We start from the raw sequence: 19105 nt of genomic DNA on the forward strand, positions 1-19105 counted from the left end.
CTGATGACTTCTTGCTGTCCACAGTCCACTTAGTCGTGCTGCTGCTCCAGTTTCAACTGTTCTGCCTGCAGCTATGGGACCCTGACCTGTTCAACGGACGTGCTACCTTGTTCCGGACCTGCTGTTTTCGACTCTCTCTCTCTACCGCACCTCGGCTATGAAAAGCCCACTGACATTTACTCCTGAGGTGCTGACCTGTTGCACCCTCTACAACCACTGTGATTATTATCATTTGACCCTGCTGGTCATCTATGAACATTTGAACATCTTGGCCATGTACTGTTATAATATCCACCCGGCACAGACAGAAGAGGACTGGCCACCCCTCAGAGCCTGGTTCCTCTCTACGTTTCTTTTTATGGAGTTTTTCCTAGCCACCGTGCTTCTACATCTGCATTGCTTGCTGTTTGGGGTTTTAGGCAAGATTTCTGTATAGCACTTTGTGACGTTGGCTGATGTAAAAAGGGCTTTATAAATACATTTGATTGATTGATTGATGAGTTGTTTTTCTCACAAAAGTAGTGCACTGGGCATTTACTTGTGTTAGAACACCGATATAGACATATGTAGCACAGACAAAACTCTGCTTTGGCAAAAAAGTTAGTTGTATAATTAAGAACAGTATCTTGCAGGATTCAATAGTTGTAATTGTAAGACTTGTTGCCCTGTACCTTTCTCTGGGATTGTCATTCTAATGGAATCCAGAAAGAACAAAACCCTGTCCTAAAACATTTACATCAAAAAGGTGCAAAGTTATGGTCAAAGACACAAAACATCCACATCAAATTAGATGTTGTTCTTGAACCAATAACATGGAAAACAACCACTTTTTGTGCAGTATTCATTTACCATCCTTACAATCCACAAATGTACTTTACTGTATTGTACATTTGCTGGTAATCTAAGTTTGTACGGGTAGACTTTTCATCACCATAAAGAAAAACAATGCACCATACAGTAATCGAGTACATTGAGACAAAGTGGTTTGTGATGATATGATGTGATGATCTGGCTTAGTTGGTAGAGTATGGCCATTGCAATGCTAGGGTTGTGGGTTTAATTCCTATGGGGGACCAGTACGGAAAAAGTATGAAAATGTATGCACTCACTACTATATGTTGCTCTGGATATGAGTGTCTATGGAAAAGGAATGACTAGACCATTATAGCTTTCACATTGAAATAAGTTGCATTTGCAAAGTATTTCGAAAAACTGGAAAACATATACTCAAGCAAGTATTTTTATATTCCACACATTATCAGATTAACTGTTTTGTACAGATAATTATCAGACTCAAGTTACAAAAGCTGGTAAACACTCAAATACATGTAGTTATTTTTCTCTCTCACACAAGTAGTGCTTTACTTGTCCTGTATTAGCGACAAATACAGACATCTTCAGTGTCCGTCAATTTTTTTAAATTCTATATCCACCACTGCATCCAAATCGCAGCACCCCCACCCCCAAACTACTCCCCCCACCTTCCCACGCACTCAGCTGTCCCCCATAACCTCACAGCTGCAGTCTGAGCCACAGTCACCAGCGAGGCGCAGCGGAAAGGTGGGATCCCCGAACCTACAGCAAAGCAGAGATCAACTCCGGGGTGAAAACTGTCAACTGGAAACTTCAAGGATGCCCAATAAATGGGTTAAGTACGAAATATACTTTGGAACATCTACAGACAAAGTAAGCAATCATTTGATTGGATAATTTTTGGGAAAGAATTACGCTACTTAAAAATATTTTGGTGGATTTCTATGGACGCAGTCATTTGACCAAAGCAGATGCTCGCACATAGCACGAATAGAATGTGCACTTCTGACATTTTTCTTTAACCCTCAAACTGAATTTACGAACCCTGAACGAGACCTCTACGTTCTTGGAGTGTGTGGGAGCGCACGGCGCTGCGTCAAACGGAACAATGAACGTCAGTCTGGGACTCACAAACATCACCACCTGTGGAAACGAGTCCGTGGTGCTCAAACCGCAACATGTCAAACAGAAAGGTGAGGAGCCGGGCCACCTATATTTATGTTTATTCATAAACCTAAATGAAGTGACCAAATACGGGAAAAAAGATACACAAAAGTAGTGTTTTGGTTTGTTAACTGGATTCGTCCTGACATTCGTTATTTTCTTATTTCTAGTTGTTTATTATTATTTGTGTACTTGTATGACATGTTTACTGCATTGTTAGGAGCTGGTAACACAAGCATTTCGCTGCACCCCCTATAACATCTGCTAAACTGTTTACGCGACCAATAGGCCTACAGTTTGATTTGAAAAACCATTGCATTTTCGTCAATCTGACACAAAATTCAGTTCACCAGCAATAGGCGCTCAAACTACGGATTCCTTGATATTTCGTTTATCAATAGGCCCATTCCAAATATCGAAGTTAAACCCGAGCCTGAGACAAAACAAAACAATTTTACGAAAAAGTTCATCACTATTACATGCAAAGTACAAATGCAAATGTTTCCATGATGCTATTCCATTATTTTATTTAATAAATCGAATTATATATAATAGAATAATGAATTGGTTGCAATTAATAACATTTAAAAGGGCTGGAACATAATGTTCTGATTGCTACAGTAATCAATGTCCCCTATCTTTCTAATAATTGTTGGTCAACCGAGTCATCCCGAGTGCAGATGCCTAGACTTCTCCACAAATGAATTACAATAGCACTAGTCTAGTGTGTTTTCATACAGTGCGTGCGTGCGCGCGCGTGTGTGTGTGTGTGTGTGTGTGTGTATGAGTGTGTGTGTGCAGTGATGTAGCTAATTAATTTAGCAGCAGAAAAAGCAACAGCGCATTACGCACTCATGTATCCAATCTAGTCACAACGAAACCCAATGCTGGAGAACATCACTCTTATTCAGAAATCGTCACTCCTGGAAATACACCCCTATCCCCCTTTAAAACCATGACTACCACCCATCCTTAAACAAATTGTTGACAGACATTACTACTGCAATATTTACCATACATGAAGCCAATTCCCAGTGCAGTCAGGAGACTGAAGCTTTATGCCTGCTCCACAAGGTCAGCATTGCTCTTTATCAATCTGGAAAACTCAATGTTCTAGCTGTATCTGTCCACTGCTAACAAGGTGGCTTTTTCCCACGCTCCTTTTGATCTGTTGTCTAGAGCAAGGGCAGTGTGTGTGTGTGTGTGTGTGTGTGTGTGTGTGTGTGTGTGTGTGTGTGTGTGTGTGTGTGTGTGTGTGTGTGTGTGTGTGTGTGTGTGTGTGTGTGTGTGTGTGTGTGTGTGTGTGTGTGTTTGATAGCTAGAGAAATGACCAAAGAGAGCATTCCCTTCCAGCTCCTCCATCCATCCCTCTATCAGTGAATGATATTGACATGCTGATGTACCGTAATGAAAATCAACTCTGAATACCTATGAGAAACAGGTTGGTGTCAGGTGTCTGAGAAATGTGATCAGAGAAATGATTTTGACATGGGAATAAGGTTGTGATACAACAGGAGTGGAAGTGAATTGTACACCGCACCAACCAGTATAGATTAAGGGAGAGGGAATGAGGGGAGATGGGAATGTTGGTTAGAAATAATTATTGGGATCGTTAATTGATTTTAGGCTATATCTACTCAGCATGGACACCAGCCTTTATGCAACTGGTCCATCAAATCAAATTGTATTAGTCACATGCGCCGAATACAACTGGTGTAGACCTTACAGTGAAATGCTTACTTACGAGCCCCTAACCAACAATGCAGTTAAAAAAAAATCAATGTCGGAGGCATTGGTTAGTTGAGGTAATATGTACAGGTAGGTAGAGTTATTAAAGTGACTATGCATAGATAATAACAACAGAGAGTAGTAGCGTCGTAAAAGGGGGGGATAGTCTGGGTAGCAATTTGCTTATGTGTTCAGGAGTCTTATGGCTTGGGGATAAAAACTGTTTAGAAGCCTCTTGGACATAGACTTGGCACTCTGGTACCACTTGCCATGCAGTGGCAGGGAAAACAGTCTATGACTAGGGTGGCTGGAGTCTTTGACAATATTTAGGGCCTTCCTCTGACACCGCCTGGTGTAGAGGTCCTGGATGGCAGGCAGCTTATTCCCAGTGATGTACTGGGCCATACGCACTACCCTCTGTAGTGCCTTGCGGTCGGAGGCCGAGCAGTTGCCATACCAGGCAGTGATGCAACCAATCAGGCTACTCTCGTTGGTGCAGCTGTAGAACCTTTTGACGATCTCAGGACACATGCCAAATCTTTTCACCCTCTCGAGGGGGAATAGGTTTTGTCGTGCCCTCTTCACGACTGTCTTGGTGTGCTTGGACTAGAGGTCAACCGATTAATCTGCATGGCTGATTAATTAGGGCCGATTTCAAGTTTTCATAACAATCGGTAATCGGCCTTTTTGGACGCCGATTATGGCTGATTATATTGCACTCCACGAGGAGACTGTGTGGCAGGCTGACCACCTGTTATGCAAGTGCAGCGTCAAAAGGACCTTGTGGCTGCAAGGAGCCAAGGTAAGTTGCTAGCTAGCATTAAACGTATCTTATAAAAAACAATCAATCTTCACATAATCACTAGTTAACTACACATGATATTACTAGGTTAACTAGCTTGTCCTGCGTTGCATATAATCAATGCGGTGCCTGTTAATTTATCTTAAAATCACAGCCTACTTCAACTTCACCAAACGGGTGATGATTTAACAAAAACGCATTGCCGAAAAAACACAATCTTTGCACAAATGTAGCTAACCATAAACATAAAAACATAAACACCATAAATACAAATGGTATAGAGAGAAATAGTCGACGCGTCATAATTTCTATAATAACTACAACCTAAAACTTCTTAACTGGGAATATTGAACCACCAGCTTTCATATGTTCTCATGTTCTGAGCAAGGAACTTAAACATTAGCTTTTTTACATGGCACATATTGCACTTTTACTTTCTTCTCCAACACTGTGTTTTTGCATTATTTAAACCAAATTGAACATGTTTATTTGTTTATTATAATATCATTATTAAACATGTTTATTATAATATCATTATTTATTTGAGACTAAATAGATTATATTATATTGTATTATATTAAGTTAAAATTGTCATTATTCTAAATAAATATATATATATATATATATATATATATATATATATATATATATATATATATATATATTAATTGGTATCGGCTTTTTTTGGTCCTCCAATAATCGATATCGGTATTCGTGTTGAAAAATCATAATCGGTCGACCTCTAGCTTGAACCATGTTAGTTTGTTGGTGATGTGGACACCAAGGAACTTGAAGCTCTCAACCTGCTCCACTGCAGCCTCGTCGATGAGAATGTGGGCATGCTCGGTCCTCTTTTTCCTGTAGTCCACAATCATCTCCTTTGTCTTGATCACGTTGAGGGAGAGGTTGTTGTCCTGGCACCACATGGCCAGGTCTTTGACCTCCTCTCTATAGGCTGTCTCGTCGTTGTCCTTGATCAGGCCTACCACTGTTGTGTCATCGGCAAACTTAATGATGGTGTTGGAGTCGTGCATAGCCGTGCAGTCATGAGTGAACAGGGAGTACAGGAGGGGACTGAGCACGCACCCCTGAGGGGCCCCTGTGTTGAGGATCAGGGTGGCGGATGTGTTGTTACCTACCCTTACCACCTGAGGGCGGCTCGTCAGGAAGTGTGTGTGTGTGTGTGTATGTAGTGTGGTGTGTGTGTGTGTGTTGTGATGTGTGTGTTTGACCAGCGCTCTGTCAACAACAGCAGTTGGTACAAACTGAGGCTGTGTACGGAGACGAGAGAGTCTTAAGCCTGAGGAGGCCCTTCACTGTCCTGTATGTAACACACACTATATTTAGTAGCATGCCCCTCAGAATCACACACATTATCCGACACACACACACACACACACACACACACACACACACACACACACACACACACACACACACACACACACACACACACACACACACACACACACACACACACACACACACACACACACACACACACACACACACACACTGATGAGGAATATCCAAGACCGCAGCTGCTGCCATCAACTTTAGTCACTCAGTCAACACTTGCTCACTTTCTCACTCAACCACTCTAATTTCTCTGTTTCTCTCACTTTCTCTTTGTCCCTGTGTGTTCTGGTATTTTTAGAACAGTGGACTGAAGTAGGCAGACAGAAAAACAGACAGTGCTGTATGCTGGTGGAATCACATAGAGGGTTGAGTGATTTCATAGCAAGCCAAGCCTCCTTGACCAGAGGACTAGAGGTTCAGCTCTAACACTCAGATGACTCCCACATGCTTCAAGCCCTCTTGTCATTGTGAAGCAGACAGTTATACTTGATTTAAACTCTTTTTTACAGGGCTGGGATGGATTCCATTTCAATTCAGTCAATTCAGGTGAGAAATTGAAGATCAATTTGACTGCAAATAACCCTTTGTTTTCAAATCAGAAGATGAAATAAATTAATACAATTTCAATACATTTTGAGAATCAATGGAGTTGAAATGTAGTTGAGCCTGGTTTGTGTTAAGGTAACTCCTCCCATCATGCATGACTAGGTGCTGCAAACAGCATGAGCTATCATATCAAAAGACGTAACTCCTGACAAGTCATCTAACACGGCTATAACACACACACAGCAACTCAGGTCGCCTGTAAACCCTTCTCACTAGCTGTAGTACATTACAATATGACAGTCTTATAGCAGGTCATAAAGTGATATTATCTCTTACGGAAGTGCTTGACAGTTGTCACCTGTCGTATCATGCTTATAACATTGTAAATTAGGCTGGATGATAGATGATCACTGTGGTACATTTTTTATTAAACTAATAAAATGTCTCCCAGTAAAAAGTGTCTGCTGCCCCAGTGCACTCATATTGCTAGTGTCATTAAAGAGTCATGTTTATTCTTATGGCCCATTGTGCAGTATATGTGGTAATAAGGTGGACGTGACAAGCAGTGACAAAGACAAGCTAGAGACAGTACCAAAGACAGTCTAGAGACAGCGACAGACTTGCTAGAGACAGTACCAAAGACAGGCTAGAGACAGTGGCAAAGACAGGCTAGAGACAGTGGCAAAGACAGGCTAGAGACAGTACCAAAGACAGGCTAGAGACAGTACCAAAGACAGGCTAGAGATAGTGCCAAAGACAGGCTAGAGACAGTGCCAAAGACAGGCTAGAGACAGTGCCAAAGATAGGCTAGAGACAGTGCCAAAGACAGGCTAGAGACAGTGCCAAAGACAGGCTAGAGACAGTGCCAAAGACAGGCTAGAGACAGTGCCAAAGACAGGCTAGCGACAGTACCAAAGACAGGCTAGAGACAGTACCAAAGACAGGCTAGAGACAGTGGCAAAGACAGGCTAGAGACAGTGCCAAAGACAGGCTAGAGACAGTACCAAAGACAGGCTAGAGACAGTACCAAAGACAGGCTAGAGACAGTGGCAAAGACAGTGCCAAAGACAGGCTAGAGACAGTACCAAAGACAGGCTAGAGACAGTACCAAAGACAGGCTAGAGACAGTACCAAAGACAGGCTAGAGACAGTACCAAAGACAGGCTAGAGACAGTGCCAAAGACAGGCTATCGATCACAAGTAGAATCCTCCTAGTTTCCAAATGGCACCCTGTTCCCTATATAAAGCTCTATGGGCCCTGGTCAAAAGTAGTGCACTGTGTAGGGAATAGGGAGTAATTTACACTATTTGCTATTTAGTGTCTGTTTTTACAGTGTTTGGAGGGTGATAGGGTGGCCGGTGTCCCGGTGGTTAGCGCATTGCGCCAGTAACTGGAAGGTTGCCAGTTCGAATCCCCGAGCTGACAAGGCAAACGATCTGCTGTTCTGCCCTTGAGCAAGGCAGTTAGTTAACCCCCCAAAACTACTATGTCTACACAATGGTTTTGATTTGTTTGATTTTAACAAGGCAGACTCAGTGGGTGTCATGTTTACTTCACTGTGGATTTAGTGTGGCTTACCCCACCTCTAAACAATCACAACTACTACCTCCGTTTATGCAGTTTCCCATTCTCTCCGCTCCCCGCTGACTGTGTAAGCTAAGGAGAGATTTGCGCTGTGCCTTAAAATGGGAAAAATCTAACCAGTAAGATATCTGTGTGTGTTGTTTTCATTTGGAAATGTTGGTGCATGAGGCCGGGGTTGCTAGGCTACTGTGTATTGGGGAGAGAAACTTGAGGAAACATTCAACAAACTGGACTATTGAGTCATCATTTAGCACCTGCATACCCAACAAGCAATTCAATTCAAACCTTTTCAAAAACAGTGTCAACACAAATGCTTCTGTACTGGCCAATCAAAATGCTGAGTCACTCAACATGGACTTACTATTTCTCTCTCTTTTTCCATCTCAGTAATGGATGGATGCCTTCCGTAATGAGCTGTAGTGATGGAAGCTGTAGGCCCAGGTTCTGACCAAAGGGGTGAAAATGCACAATTCTCTTTATTTTCTAGTTACAGTATGTCTCTCTCTCTCTCTCTCTCTCTCTCTGTCTCTGTCTCTGTCTCCGCTACCTCTCTCTCTTCCCTTCCTTTCTCTCTTCCCTTCCTCGCTCTCTGAGAAGGGGGAATGAGTGTGTGATGGTCCATATTGATAGGGACTAGCAGGTTGTATCCCAGGGGTAATTAAGGAGAGAATTTGCTCCTCTCCTAGTACAAGCAGCCAGCAGGATGACAAAAGTAAATGAAATGTGCTCAAGGAGTTATGGCTGTTCCCTGCAAAGCCACCGAGCACACAGGGAAACTATTTGGCTTCCCGTGTAACATATTAAATTAGAGAGAGAGAGGAACAGAGAGAGAGAGGAACAGAGAGAGAGAGGAACAGAGAGAGAGAGAGAGGAACAGAGAGAGATGCACATACGTGCCACAAACCCAAACACGTGAATGCACTTACCACAGTTCTGCTCAGCTTGTTATTGAGAATGTGTTTAATTGCAGGCGCCTCCAAACACATTGTAATGAGCCAACACAGGTGGTGCCAACTCATTGTTCAGACACAGCATCAGGGTAATGTTATATGAAGAGGTGAGTGAGGGAGAGAGGTGAGTGAGGGAGAGAGGTGAGTGAGGGAGAGAGGTGAGAGAGCGAGAGAGGGAGAAAGAAAGAGTGTGCGAGTACATTTTTGTTATTGCATATTACAGCGTGATGTCATCTTTTAGGCAATGTGTTCGTTGATACAAGTAAGGCCTGTGTGATAAATCAGAGACTGCAGCCATCACCTGCTGAATGATATAATAACTAGCAAAGTACTGTTGATGGATTCCAACTTCAGACAGCACAACATAAGCTCAATGAAGTTACTTTCGCTGTCGATAGAGGAAGGCTTTCTTTTAAAGCTCAAAGTGTGATATCAGTGGCACACAGCTGTTCTGATGAAACACGGGGAGAGAGACCAAATCCTCCTGAAGTTCCTCTTCGTTCCTGCTGGGTTTTCAGTATCCGGTACAAGCCTTTTACAGGGCACTGCTCTCAAAACTGCCTTCAGATAAACTGATCGATGAAGCTCAGATTGAGTGAACCAGCAGAGAGAGAATGATCCACGGTTGGATGATAAGCAGGTGGCCGTCTGAGAGATCGAGAGAGGAACAGAGAGAGACAGGTAGATTGAGAGAAAGACAGAGAGAGAAAGACAGAGAGAGACATGCAGAGAGAGAAAGACAGAGAGAGAGACATGCAGAGAGGGAAAGACAGAGAAAGACAGAGAGAGACATGCAGAGAGAGAAAGTAATACTGTAATACAGATGGAGAGGAAAGACGTGCACTATAATAGCATAAAGAGAGCTGGAGTAGACTGTATGTATGACAGGGAAACAGAGTGAGAGGTAGACTGTATGTATGACAGGGAAACAGAGTGAGAGGTAGACTGTATGTATGACAGGGAAACAGAGTGAGAGGTAGACTGTATGTATGGCAGGGAAACAGAGTGAGGGGTAGAGTAGACTGTATGACAGGGAAACAGAGTGAGGGGTAGACTGTATGTATGACAGGGAAACAGAGTGAGGGGTAGAGTAGACTGTATGTATGGCAGGGAAACAGAGTGAGGGGTAGAGTAGACTGTATGTATGGCAGGGAAACAGAGTGAGGGGTAGAGTAGACTGTATGTATGGCAGGGAAACAGAGTGAGAGGTAGACTGTATGTATGACAGGGAAACAGAGTGAGGGGTAGAGTAGACTGTATGTACGACAGGGAAACAGAGTGAGGGGTAGACTGTATGTATGACAGGGAAACAGAGTGAGGGGTAGAGTAGACTGTATGTATGGCAGGGAAACAGAGTGAGGGGTAGAGTAGACTGTATGTATGGCAGGGAAACAGAGTGAGGGGTAGACTGTATGTATGACAGGGAAACAGAGTGAGGGGTAGAGTAGACTGTATGTATGGCAGGGAAACAGAGTGAGAGGTAGATTAGACTGTATGTATGGCAGGGAAACAGAGTGAGGGGTAGACTGTATGTATGACAGGGAAACAGAGTGAGGGGTAGACTGTATGTATGACAGGGAAACAGAGTGAGGGGTAGACTGTATGTATGACAGGGAAACAGAGTGAGAGGTAGACTGTATGTATGACAGGGAAACAGAGTGAGGGGTAGACTGTATGTATGACAGGGAAACAGAGTGAGAGGTAGACTGTATGTATGGCAGGGAAACAGATTGAGGGGTAGAGTAGACTGTATGTATGACAGGGAAACAGAATGAGGGGTAGACTGTATGTATGGCAGGGAAACAGAATGAGGGGTAGACTGTATGTATGACAGGGAAACAGAGTGAGAGGTAGACTGTATGTATGACATGGAAACAGAGTGAGAGGTAGACTGTATGTATGACATGGGAACAGAGTGAGGGGTAGACTGTATGTATGACAGGGAAACAGAGTGAGGGGTAGACTGTATGTATGACAGGGAAACAGAGTGAGGGGTAGACTGTATGTATGACAGGGAAACAGAGTGAGGGGTAGAGTAGACTGTATGTATGGCAGGGAAACAGAGTGAGGGGTAGACTGTATGTATGACAGGGAAACAGAGTGAGAGGTAGACTGTATGTATGACAGGGAAACAGAGTGAGGGGTAGACTGTATGTATGACAGGGAAACAGAGTGAGGGGTAGACTGTATGTATAACAGGGAAACAGAGTGAGGGGTAGAGTAGACTGTATGTATGGCAGGGAAACAGAGTGAGGGGTAGAGTAGACTGTATGTATGGCAGGGAAACAGAGTGAGATGTAGATTAGACTGTATGTATGGCAGGGAAACAGAGTGAGGGGTAGACTGTATGTATGACAGGGAAACAGAGTGAGGGGTAGACTGTATGTATGGCAGGGAAACAGAGTGAGAGGTAGACTGTATGTATGACAGGGAAACAGAGTGAGGGGTAGACTGTATGTATGACAGGGAAACAGAGTGAGAGGTAGACTGTATGTATGGCAGGGAAACAGAGTGAGGGGTAGACTGTATGTATGACAGGGAAACAGAGTGAGGGGTAGAGTAGACTATATGTATGACAGGGAAACAGAATGAGGGGTAGACTGTAGGTATGACAGGGAAACAGAGTGAGAGGTAGACTGTATGTATGGCAGGGAAACAGAGTGAGGGGTAGAGTAGACTGTATGTATGACAGGGAAACAGAATGAGGGGTAGACTGTATGTATGACAGGGAAACAGAGTGAGGGGTAGAGTAGACTGTATGTATGACATGGAAACAGAGTGAGAGGTAGACTGTATGTATGACATGGAAACAGAGTGAGGGGTAGACTGTATGTACGACAGGGAAACAGAGTGAGGGGTAGACTGTATGTGTGACAGGGAAACAGAGTGAGAGGTAGACTGTATGTATGACAGGGAAACAGAGTGAGAGGTAGACTGTATGTATGACAGGGAAACAGAGTGAGAGGTAGACTGTATGTATGACAGGGAAACAGAGTGAGGGGTAGACTGTATGTATGGCAGGGAAACAGAGTGAGAGGTAGACTGTATGTATGACAGGGAAACAGAGTGAGGGGTAGAGTAGACTGTATGTATGACAGGGAAACAGAGTGAGAGGTAGACTGTATGTATGACAGGGAAACAGAGTGAGAGGTAGACTGTATGTATGACATGGAAACAGAGTGAGAGGTAGACTGTATGTATTGCAGGGAAACAGAGTGAGGGGTAGAGTAGACTGTATGTATGACAGGGAAACAGAGTGAGAGGTAGACTGTATGTATGACATGGAAACAGAGTGAGAGGTAGACTGTATGTATTGCAGGGAAACAGAGTGAGGGGTAGAGTAGACTGTATGTATGACAGGGAAACAGAGTGAGGGGTAGACTGTATGTATGACAGGGAAACAGAGTGAGAGGTAGACTGTATGTATGACATGGAAACAGAGTGAGAGGTAGACTGTATGTATGACAGGGAAACAGAGTGAGGGGTAGACTGTATGTATGACAGGGAAACAGAGTGAGAGGTAGACTGTATGTATGACATGGAAACAGAGTGAGAGGTAGACTGTATGTATGGCAGGGAAACAGAGTGAGGGGTAGAGTAGACTGTATGTATGGCAGGGAAACATAGTGAGAGGTAGACTGTAGGTATGACAGGGAAACAGAGTGAGAGGTAGACTGTATGTATGACAGGGAAACAGAGTGAGGGGTAGACTGTATGTATGACAGGGAAACAGAGTGAGGGGTAGACTGTATGTATGACAGGGAAACAGAGTGAGGGGTAGACTGTATGTATGGCAGGGAAACAGAGTGAGAGGTAGACTGTATGTATGGCAGGGAAACAGAGTGAGGGGTAGACTGTATGTATGACAGGGAAACAGAGTGAGGGGTAGACTGTATGCATGACAGGGAAACAGAGTGAGGGGTAGACTGTATGCATGACATGGAAACAGAGTGAGAGGTAGACTGTATGTATGGCTGTGAAACAGAGTGAGGGGTAGACTGTATGTGTGACAGGGAAACAGAGTGAGAGGTAGACTGTATGTATGGCAGGGAAACAGAGTGAGGGGTAGACTGTATGTATGACAGGGAAACAGAGTGAGGGGTAGACTGTATGCATGACAGGGAAACAGAGTGAGGGGTAGACTGTATGCATGACATGGAAACAGAGTGAGAGGTAGACTGTATGTATGGCTGTGAAACAGAGTGAGGGGTAGACTGTATGTGTGACAGGGAAACAGAGTGAGAGGTAGACTGTATGTATGACAGGGAAACAGAGTGAGAGGTAGACTGTATGTATGACAGGGAAACAGAGTGAGAGGTAGACTGTATGTATGACAGGGAAACAGAGTGAGGGGTAGACTGTATGTATGACAGGGAAACAGAGTGAGAGGTAGACTGTATGTATGACATGGAAACAGAGTGAGAGGTAGACTGTATGTATGACAGGGAAACAGAGTGAGGGGTAGACTGTATGTACGACAGGGAAACAGAGTGAGGGGTAGAGTAGACTATATGTATGACAGGGAAACAGAATGAGGGGTAGACTGTAGGTATGACAGGGAAACAGAGTGAGAGGTAGACTGTATGTATGGCAGGGAAACAGAGTGAGGGGTAGAGTAGACTGTATGTATGACAGGGAAACAGAATGAGGGGTAGACTGTATGTATGACAGGAAAACAGAGTGAGGGGTAGAGTAGACTGTATGTATGACAGGGAAACAGAATGAGGGGTAGACTGTATGTATGGCAGGGAAACAGAGTGAGGGGTAGACTGTAGGTATGACATGGAAACAGAGTGAGAGGTAGACTGTATGTATGACATGGAAACAGAGTGAGGGGTAGACTGTATGTACGACAGGGAAACAGAGTGAGGGGTAGAGTAGACTATATGTATGACAGGGAAACAGAATGAGGGGTAGACTGTATGTATGGCAGGGAAACAGAGTGAGGGGTAGACTGTATGTATGGCAGGGAAGCAGAGTGAGAGGTAGACTGTATGTATGGCAGGGAAACAGAGTGAGGGGTAGACTGTATGTATGACAGGGAAACAGAGTGAGGGGTAGACTGTATGTATGACAGGGAAACAGAGTGAGGGGTAGACTGTATGTATGACAGGGAAACAGAGTGAGAGGTAGACTGTATGTATGACAGGGAAACAGAGTGAGGGGTAGACTGTATGTATGACAGGGAAACAGAGTGAGGGGTAGACTGTATGTATGACAGGGAAACAGAGTGAGGGGTAGAGTAGACTGTATGTATGGCTGTGAAACAGAGTGAGGGGTAGACTGTATGTGTGACAGGGAAACAGAGTGAGAGGTAGACTGTATGTATGACAGGGAAACAGAGTGAGAGGTAGACTGTAGGTATGACAGGGAAACAGAGTGAGGGGTAGACTGTATGTATGGCAGGGAAACAGAGTGATAGGTAGACTGTATGTATGACAGGGAAACAGAGTGAGAGGTAGACTGTATGTATGGCAGGGAAACAGAGTGAGAGGTAGACTGTATGTATGGCAGGGAAACAGAGTGATAGGTAGACTATATGTATGGCAGGGAAACAGAGTGAGAGGTAGACTGTATGTATGGCAGGGAAACAGAGTGATAGGTAGACTGTATGTATGGCAGGGAAACAGAGTGAGAGGTAGACTGTATGTATGGCAGGGAAACAGAGTGAGAGGTAGACTGTATGTATGGCAGGGAAACAGAGTGAGAGGTAGACTGTATGTATGGCAGGGAAACAGAGTGAGGGGTAGACTGTATGTATGGCAGGGAAACAGAGTGAGGGGTAGACTATATGTATTGCAGGGAAACAGAGTGAGGGGTAGACTGTATGTATGGCAGGGAAACAGAGTGAGGGGTAGACTGTATGTATGGCAGGGAAACAGAGTGAGAGGTAGACTGTATGTATGGCAGGGAAACAGAGTGAGGGGTAGACTGTATGTATGGCAGGGAAACAGAGTGAGGGGTAGACTATATGTATGACAGGGAAACAGAGTGAGAGGTAGACTGTATGTATGACAGGGAAACAGAGTGATAGGTAGACTGTATGTATGGCAGGGAAACAGAGTGATAGGTAGACTGTATGTACGACAGGGAAACAGAGTGATAGGTAGACTGTATGTATGGCAGGGAAACAGAGTGATAGGTAGACTGTATGTATGACAGGGAAACAGAGTGAGGGGTAGACTGTATGTATGACAGGGAAACAGAGTGAGAGGTAGACTGTATGTATGGCAGGGAAACAGAGTGAGGGGTAGACTGTATGTATGACAGGGAAACAGAGTGAGAGGTAGACTGTATGTATGACAGGGAAACAGAGTGATAGGTAGACTGTATGTATGACAGGGAAACAGAGTGAGAGGTAGACTGTATGTATGGCAGGGAAACAGAGTGATAGGTAGACTATATGTATGACAGGGAAACAGAGTGAGACAGTTTGTTATTTGGGTGCAGGCTTGCATAAATAGTCAATCCAATCCATATACTATGCCAGTTGTTTCAGCTCACTTGCACCACAACCAATCAACATGCACGCACGCACGCACGCACGCACGCACGCACGCACGCACGCACGCACGCACGCACGCACGCACGCACGCACGCACGCACGCACGCACGCACGCACGCACGCACGCACGCACGCACGCACGCACACAGACAGACAGAGACAGACAGACACACACATGCCCTCACAAACACAAACACACACGTCTGAGGCTGTCAGGCCCTGAGGGTGAGTGTTTGTAAGCATACCATATCTGAGACACAGATACATGAATTTGTGCAGGTGTGTGTTTGTGTGCCTATTTGTGATGCATGCACTTTACTGTAGGTGTGTTTATGTAGAGTCACCTGGGCATCTCTAATCCCTTGGGCATGGTCACCGTGGGCAACCGGCTTTGGAGTGCACTCAGACAGTCTGTGTCAGTGGTGGACGGGTGGGCTGGTGGGCTGAAGTTTGAGTGACAGGCAGAGAGACAGGATTTTAACAGGATATGACCTGCTGCGGGCCAAAATCCCCTGGGGCTATCACTGCCTCTTCGAAAACTTGACCAACCAAACACCTCTCTCTTCTCTTCCTTCTCTCTTCTCTCTCTCTCTTCCTTCTCTCTTCTCTTCCTTCTCTCTATCTCTCTCTTCTCTTCCTTCTCTCTATCTCTCTCTTCTCTTCCTTCTCTCTATCTCTCTTCTCTTCCTTCTCTCTCTCTTCCTTCTCTCTGTCTCTCTCTTCTCTTCCTTCTCTCTATCTCTCTCTTCTCTTCCTTCTCTCTGTCTCTTCCTTCTATCTGTCTCTCTCTTCTCTTCTCTTCCTTCTCTCTATCTCTCTTCTCTTCCTTCTCTCTGTCTCTCTTCTCTTCCTTCTCTCTGTCTCTTCCTTCTATCTGTCTCTCTCTTCTCTTCCTTCTCTCTATCTCTCTTCTTTTCCTTCTCTCTCTCTTCTCTCTCTCTCTCATCCTGCGCTCTCTCACTTGCTCTCTCTTCCTGCACTGTTGGTTAAGGGCTTGTAAGTAAGAATTTCACGGTAAGGTGTACCTGTTGTATTCGGCGCATGTGACAAATACAATTAGATTTGACTTCAAATGTTCTATCACGGCTATGCACAGTGTTCTAACAATGTCTGTCTCTGTTTCTCTCTTTCTCTCTGTCCTAAACCTGAGCTACATTTCATTTCAAACCATTGCCCCCTCACGTCTGATCCAATCACTCACTCATATTCTTGCTTCGGCCCACATACTGTACATGATAGCATACTTTAAGTGACATTTGAAATGAAGCCACTATAGTGTTTTACTATGCACTATCAGGTCTTAGCTGTTATACCACTTTTCTCCAATTAACATTCCTTATTCCCCTATTCAATCATCACCTTACTATGTTCAATTACTTTCTCTTCACCTATAGACACAGCTAGAAATGCCATCGCCATAATAAATGGTGGTGTATTAGGCCATGGTCTGTAAGTGATTGGTGTCTCACGGATTGCTTTGAGAATCCTCCATTTGGTTTCCAGACCAGAAGAGGTATCCCAATAGAAACTTTTAAGGTAGTCAACAGAGACTGGAATTATCTCTCTTTTTATTTACCTTCCCTCCTTCCTCTCTGTCTCACTCTCTCTCTCTTCCTCTCTGTCTCTCTCACACTCTCTCTCTCTGTCACACATACAGACACATACACACCCTTTCCACCACTTTCTCTTTTGTACGCCTAGAGCCCAGTTGGCTGTAGAGGTAGAGATCAAAATAGACATGGTGGAAGAGGGTGATGGTATTGAGCTGTATTTTAAAGATATACTTCAGACCCTTTATCTTCTTCCCCAGAGTCAGATGAACTCGTGGATACCATTGGTATGTCTCTGTGTCCAGTATGAAGGATGTTAGGGGTAGTTTTGCGAGCCAATGCTAAATAGCATTAGTGCAGTATGAGTATGCTAGCAGATACCTGTAATCTTCCAGTCATTGCATGAATGCTAGTTAGCAATTGCGCTAGCGCTAGTTAGCAACTTCCTCCAAATTGCCTTCTGAGAGGGCAATTTATTTTTTTATTTTTTTGAACAAATGGTATCCATGACCTCATCTGACTCTGGGGAAGTAGATAAAGGGCCTCATTCCAACAGTGCTGATAAATCTGTTAAACTGGACTAGGGCCTCTTAACAGGCCTCCTGCCCTCAATAATTACATGCTCAGACTTCCTCTGCCTGGCTGGGGCTTCTATAAATAGCGCTGTTGTGGTCATGACATGATAACCATCAATCCTAGCTAAGGAACACAACATATGTGTTGGATTGTGATTGGTGGGATCTTATTGCTTCCATCAGACTCTAAATGTAGTATGTTATGTGATCTTCACCTCTGTTTGTCACCCCCATCTCTGTCAACCCCATCCCTTTATTCTCTGTCTCTCTCCTCCTTCCTCTAGAGGTGGACTCGCTGCGTATCCTGCTTTATTCGGTCATCTTCCTCCTCAGTGTGTTGGGCAACCTGCTCATTATCGTGGTCCTGGCAGTCAACAAGCGCATGAGGACGGTCACCAACTCCTTCCTGCTATCGCTGGCAGTCAGCGACCTGATGATGGCCATCTTCTGCATGCCCTTCACCCTCATCCCCAACCTCCTGGAGGACTTCATCTTTGGACCCGCCATGTGCAAGATAGTGGTCTACCTCATGGGTGAGACAGGAGGAGGGCGGTGCGGAGAGAAGAGGAGAGAGAGGGAGACTGACTAGGTATCATGTAGGATGTTTACAGTAAAGCAGTGTAAAGGAAACCTTGGCACCTAGTGGCATGGAAGGAACTGAGACAGAGAATCATCATTAGGATGCATTGAGAGAGCAAGAGGGGAAAGGGCAGGATCTGGGAATCTGATGTTGTCTTCTGCTGGCCGTGCTCTCCAGCTGCTTCCGATGGTCCCTACAGAATAACGCAGGACAGGACACCTTGCAGACCTGCACACAGACAGACATACATAGAATATCGTACATGGATGAACACACACACAGAGTCTCATGTCATGTTCCAGCTAGCAGGAGGATGTGTATTAGGAGGAGAGCAAAGAGTCATTTCCCTTCTCCAGTCTGGGGGATCAGGGCTATCAGATCAGGATGTGATTTCCTCAAACACCATCTCTATTTAACCAACGTCTCCCACTCATGTTTGACTAACACATCCACACATCCTTAAAAACACATCTTCACTCAAAAGTGCTCAGTACGTACTGATCTCTGATTCATAAGCTTCAGTTAGGGTCACATCATCTGATCCCTGATATTTTAGAAAAGTTGGAACCTTTCAAGACGTAAACTTAGCAGAACTCTTACGTAACTTTATTTCACTTTTTTTTTTTTTTACATATTTGAAACTTTTAAACGTGTTGTTTATGTGTCGTTTCTCATTTCTTTACTTTCCAACAGGTGTATCCGTGAGCATCTCCACCTTCAGCCTGGTTGCCATAGCGATCGAGCGCTACAGCGCCATCTGCAACCCACTGAAGTCGCGGGCATGGCAGACCCGTTCCCATGCCTACCGGGTGATCGCCGCCACCTGGCTCCTGTCCTTCATGATCATGACCCCCTACCCCGTGTTCAGCCACCTGAAGCACGTCCCCCTAAAGGACAACATCACCATCGCACGCATGTGTCGCCACATCTGGCCCTATCCAGAGGTGG

General features: G+C 44.5%; 1 protein-coding gene across 1 annotated transcript in view; it reads left to right on the top strand.

Annotated features, from left to right (window-relative positions):
* Positions 1-1849: 1849 nt before the first annotated feature.
* LOC120057970 (cholecystokinin receptor-like) overlaps positions 1850-19105 on the top strand; it is a gene marked incomplete at its 5' end in the record, with an annotated part of 26140 nt that continues 8884 nt past the window's right edge. Inside the window, 3 exons of the mRNA XM_039006453.1 lie at positions 1850-2006; positions 17862-18110; positions 18851-19105. The exon at positions 18851-19105 is cut by the window's right edge and continues 10 nt beyond it. Coding sequence (XP_038862381.1) covers positions 1850-2006; positions 17862-18110; positions 18851-19105 — 661 coding nt within the window. The remainder of the gene's footprint in view (positions 2007-17861; positions 18111-18850) is intronic.

The sequence above is a fragment of the Salvelinus namaycush genome, chromosome 13, assembly GCF_016432855.1.
Source record: "Salvelinus namaycush isolate Seneca chromosome 13, SaNama_1.0, whole genome shotgun sequence".
Lineage (NCBI taxonomy): Eukaryota > Metazoa > Chordata > Actinopteri > Salmoniformes > Salmonidae > Salvelinus > Salvelinus namaycush.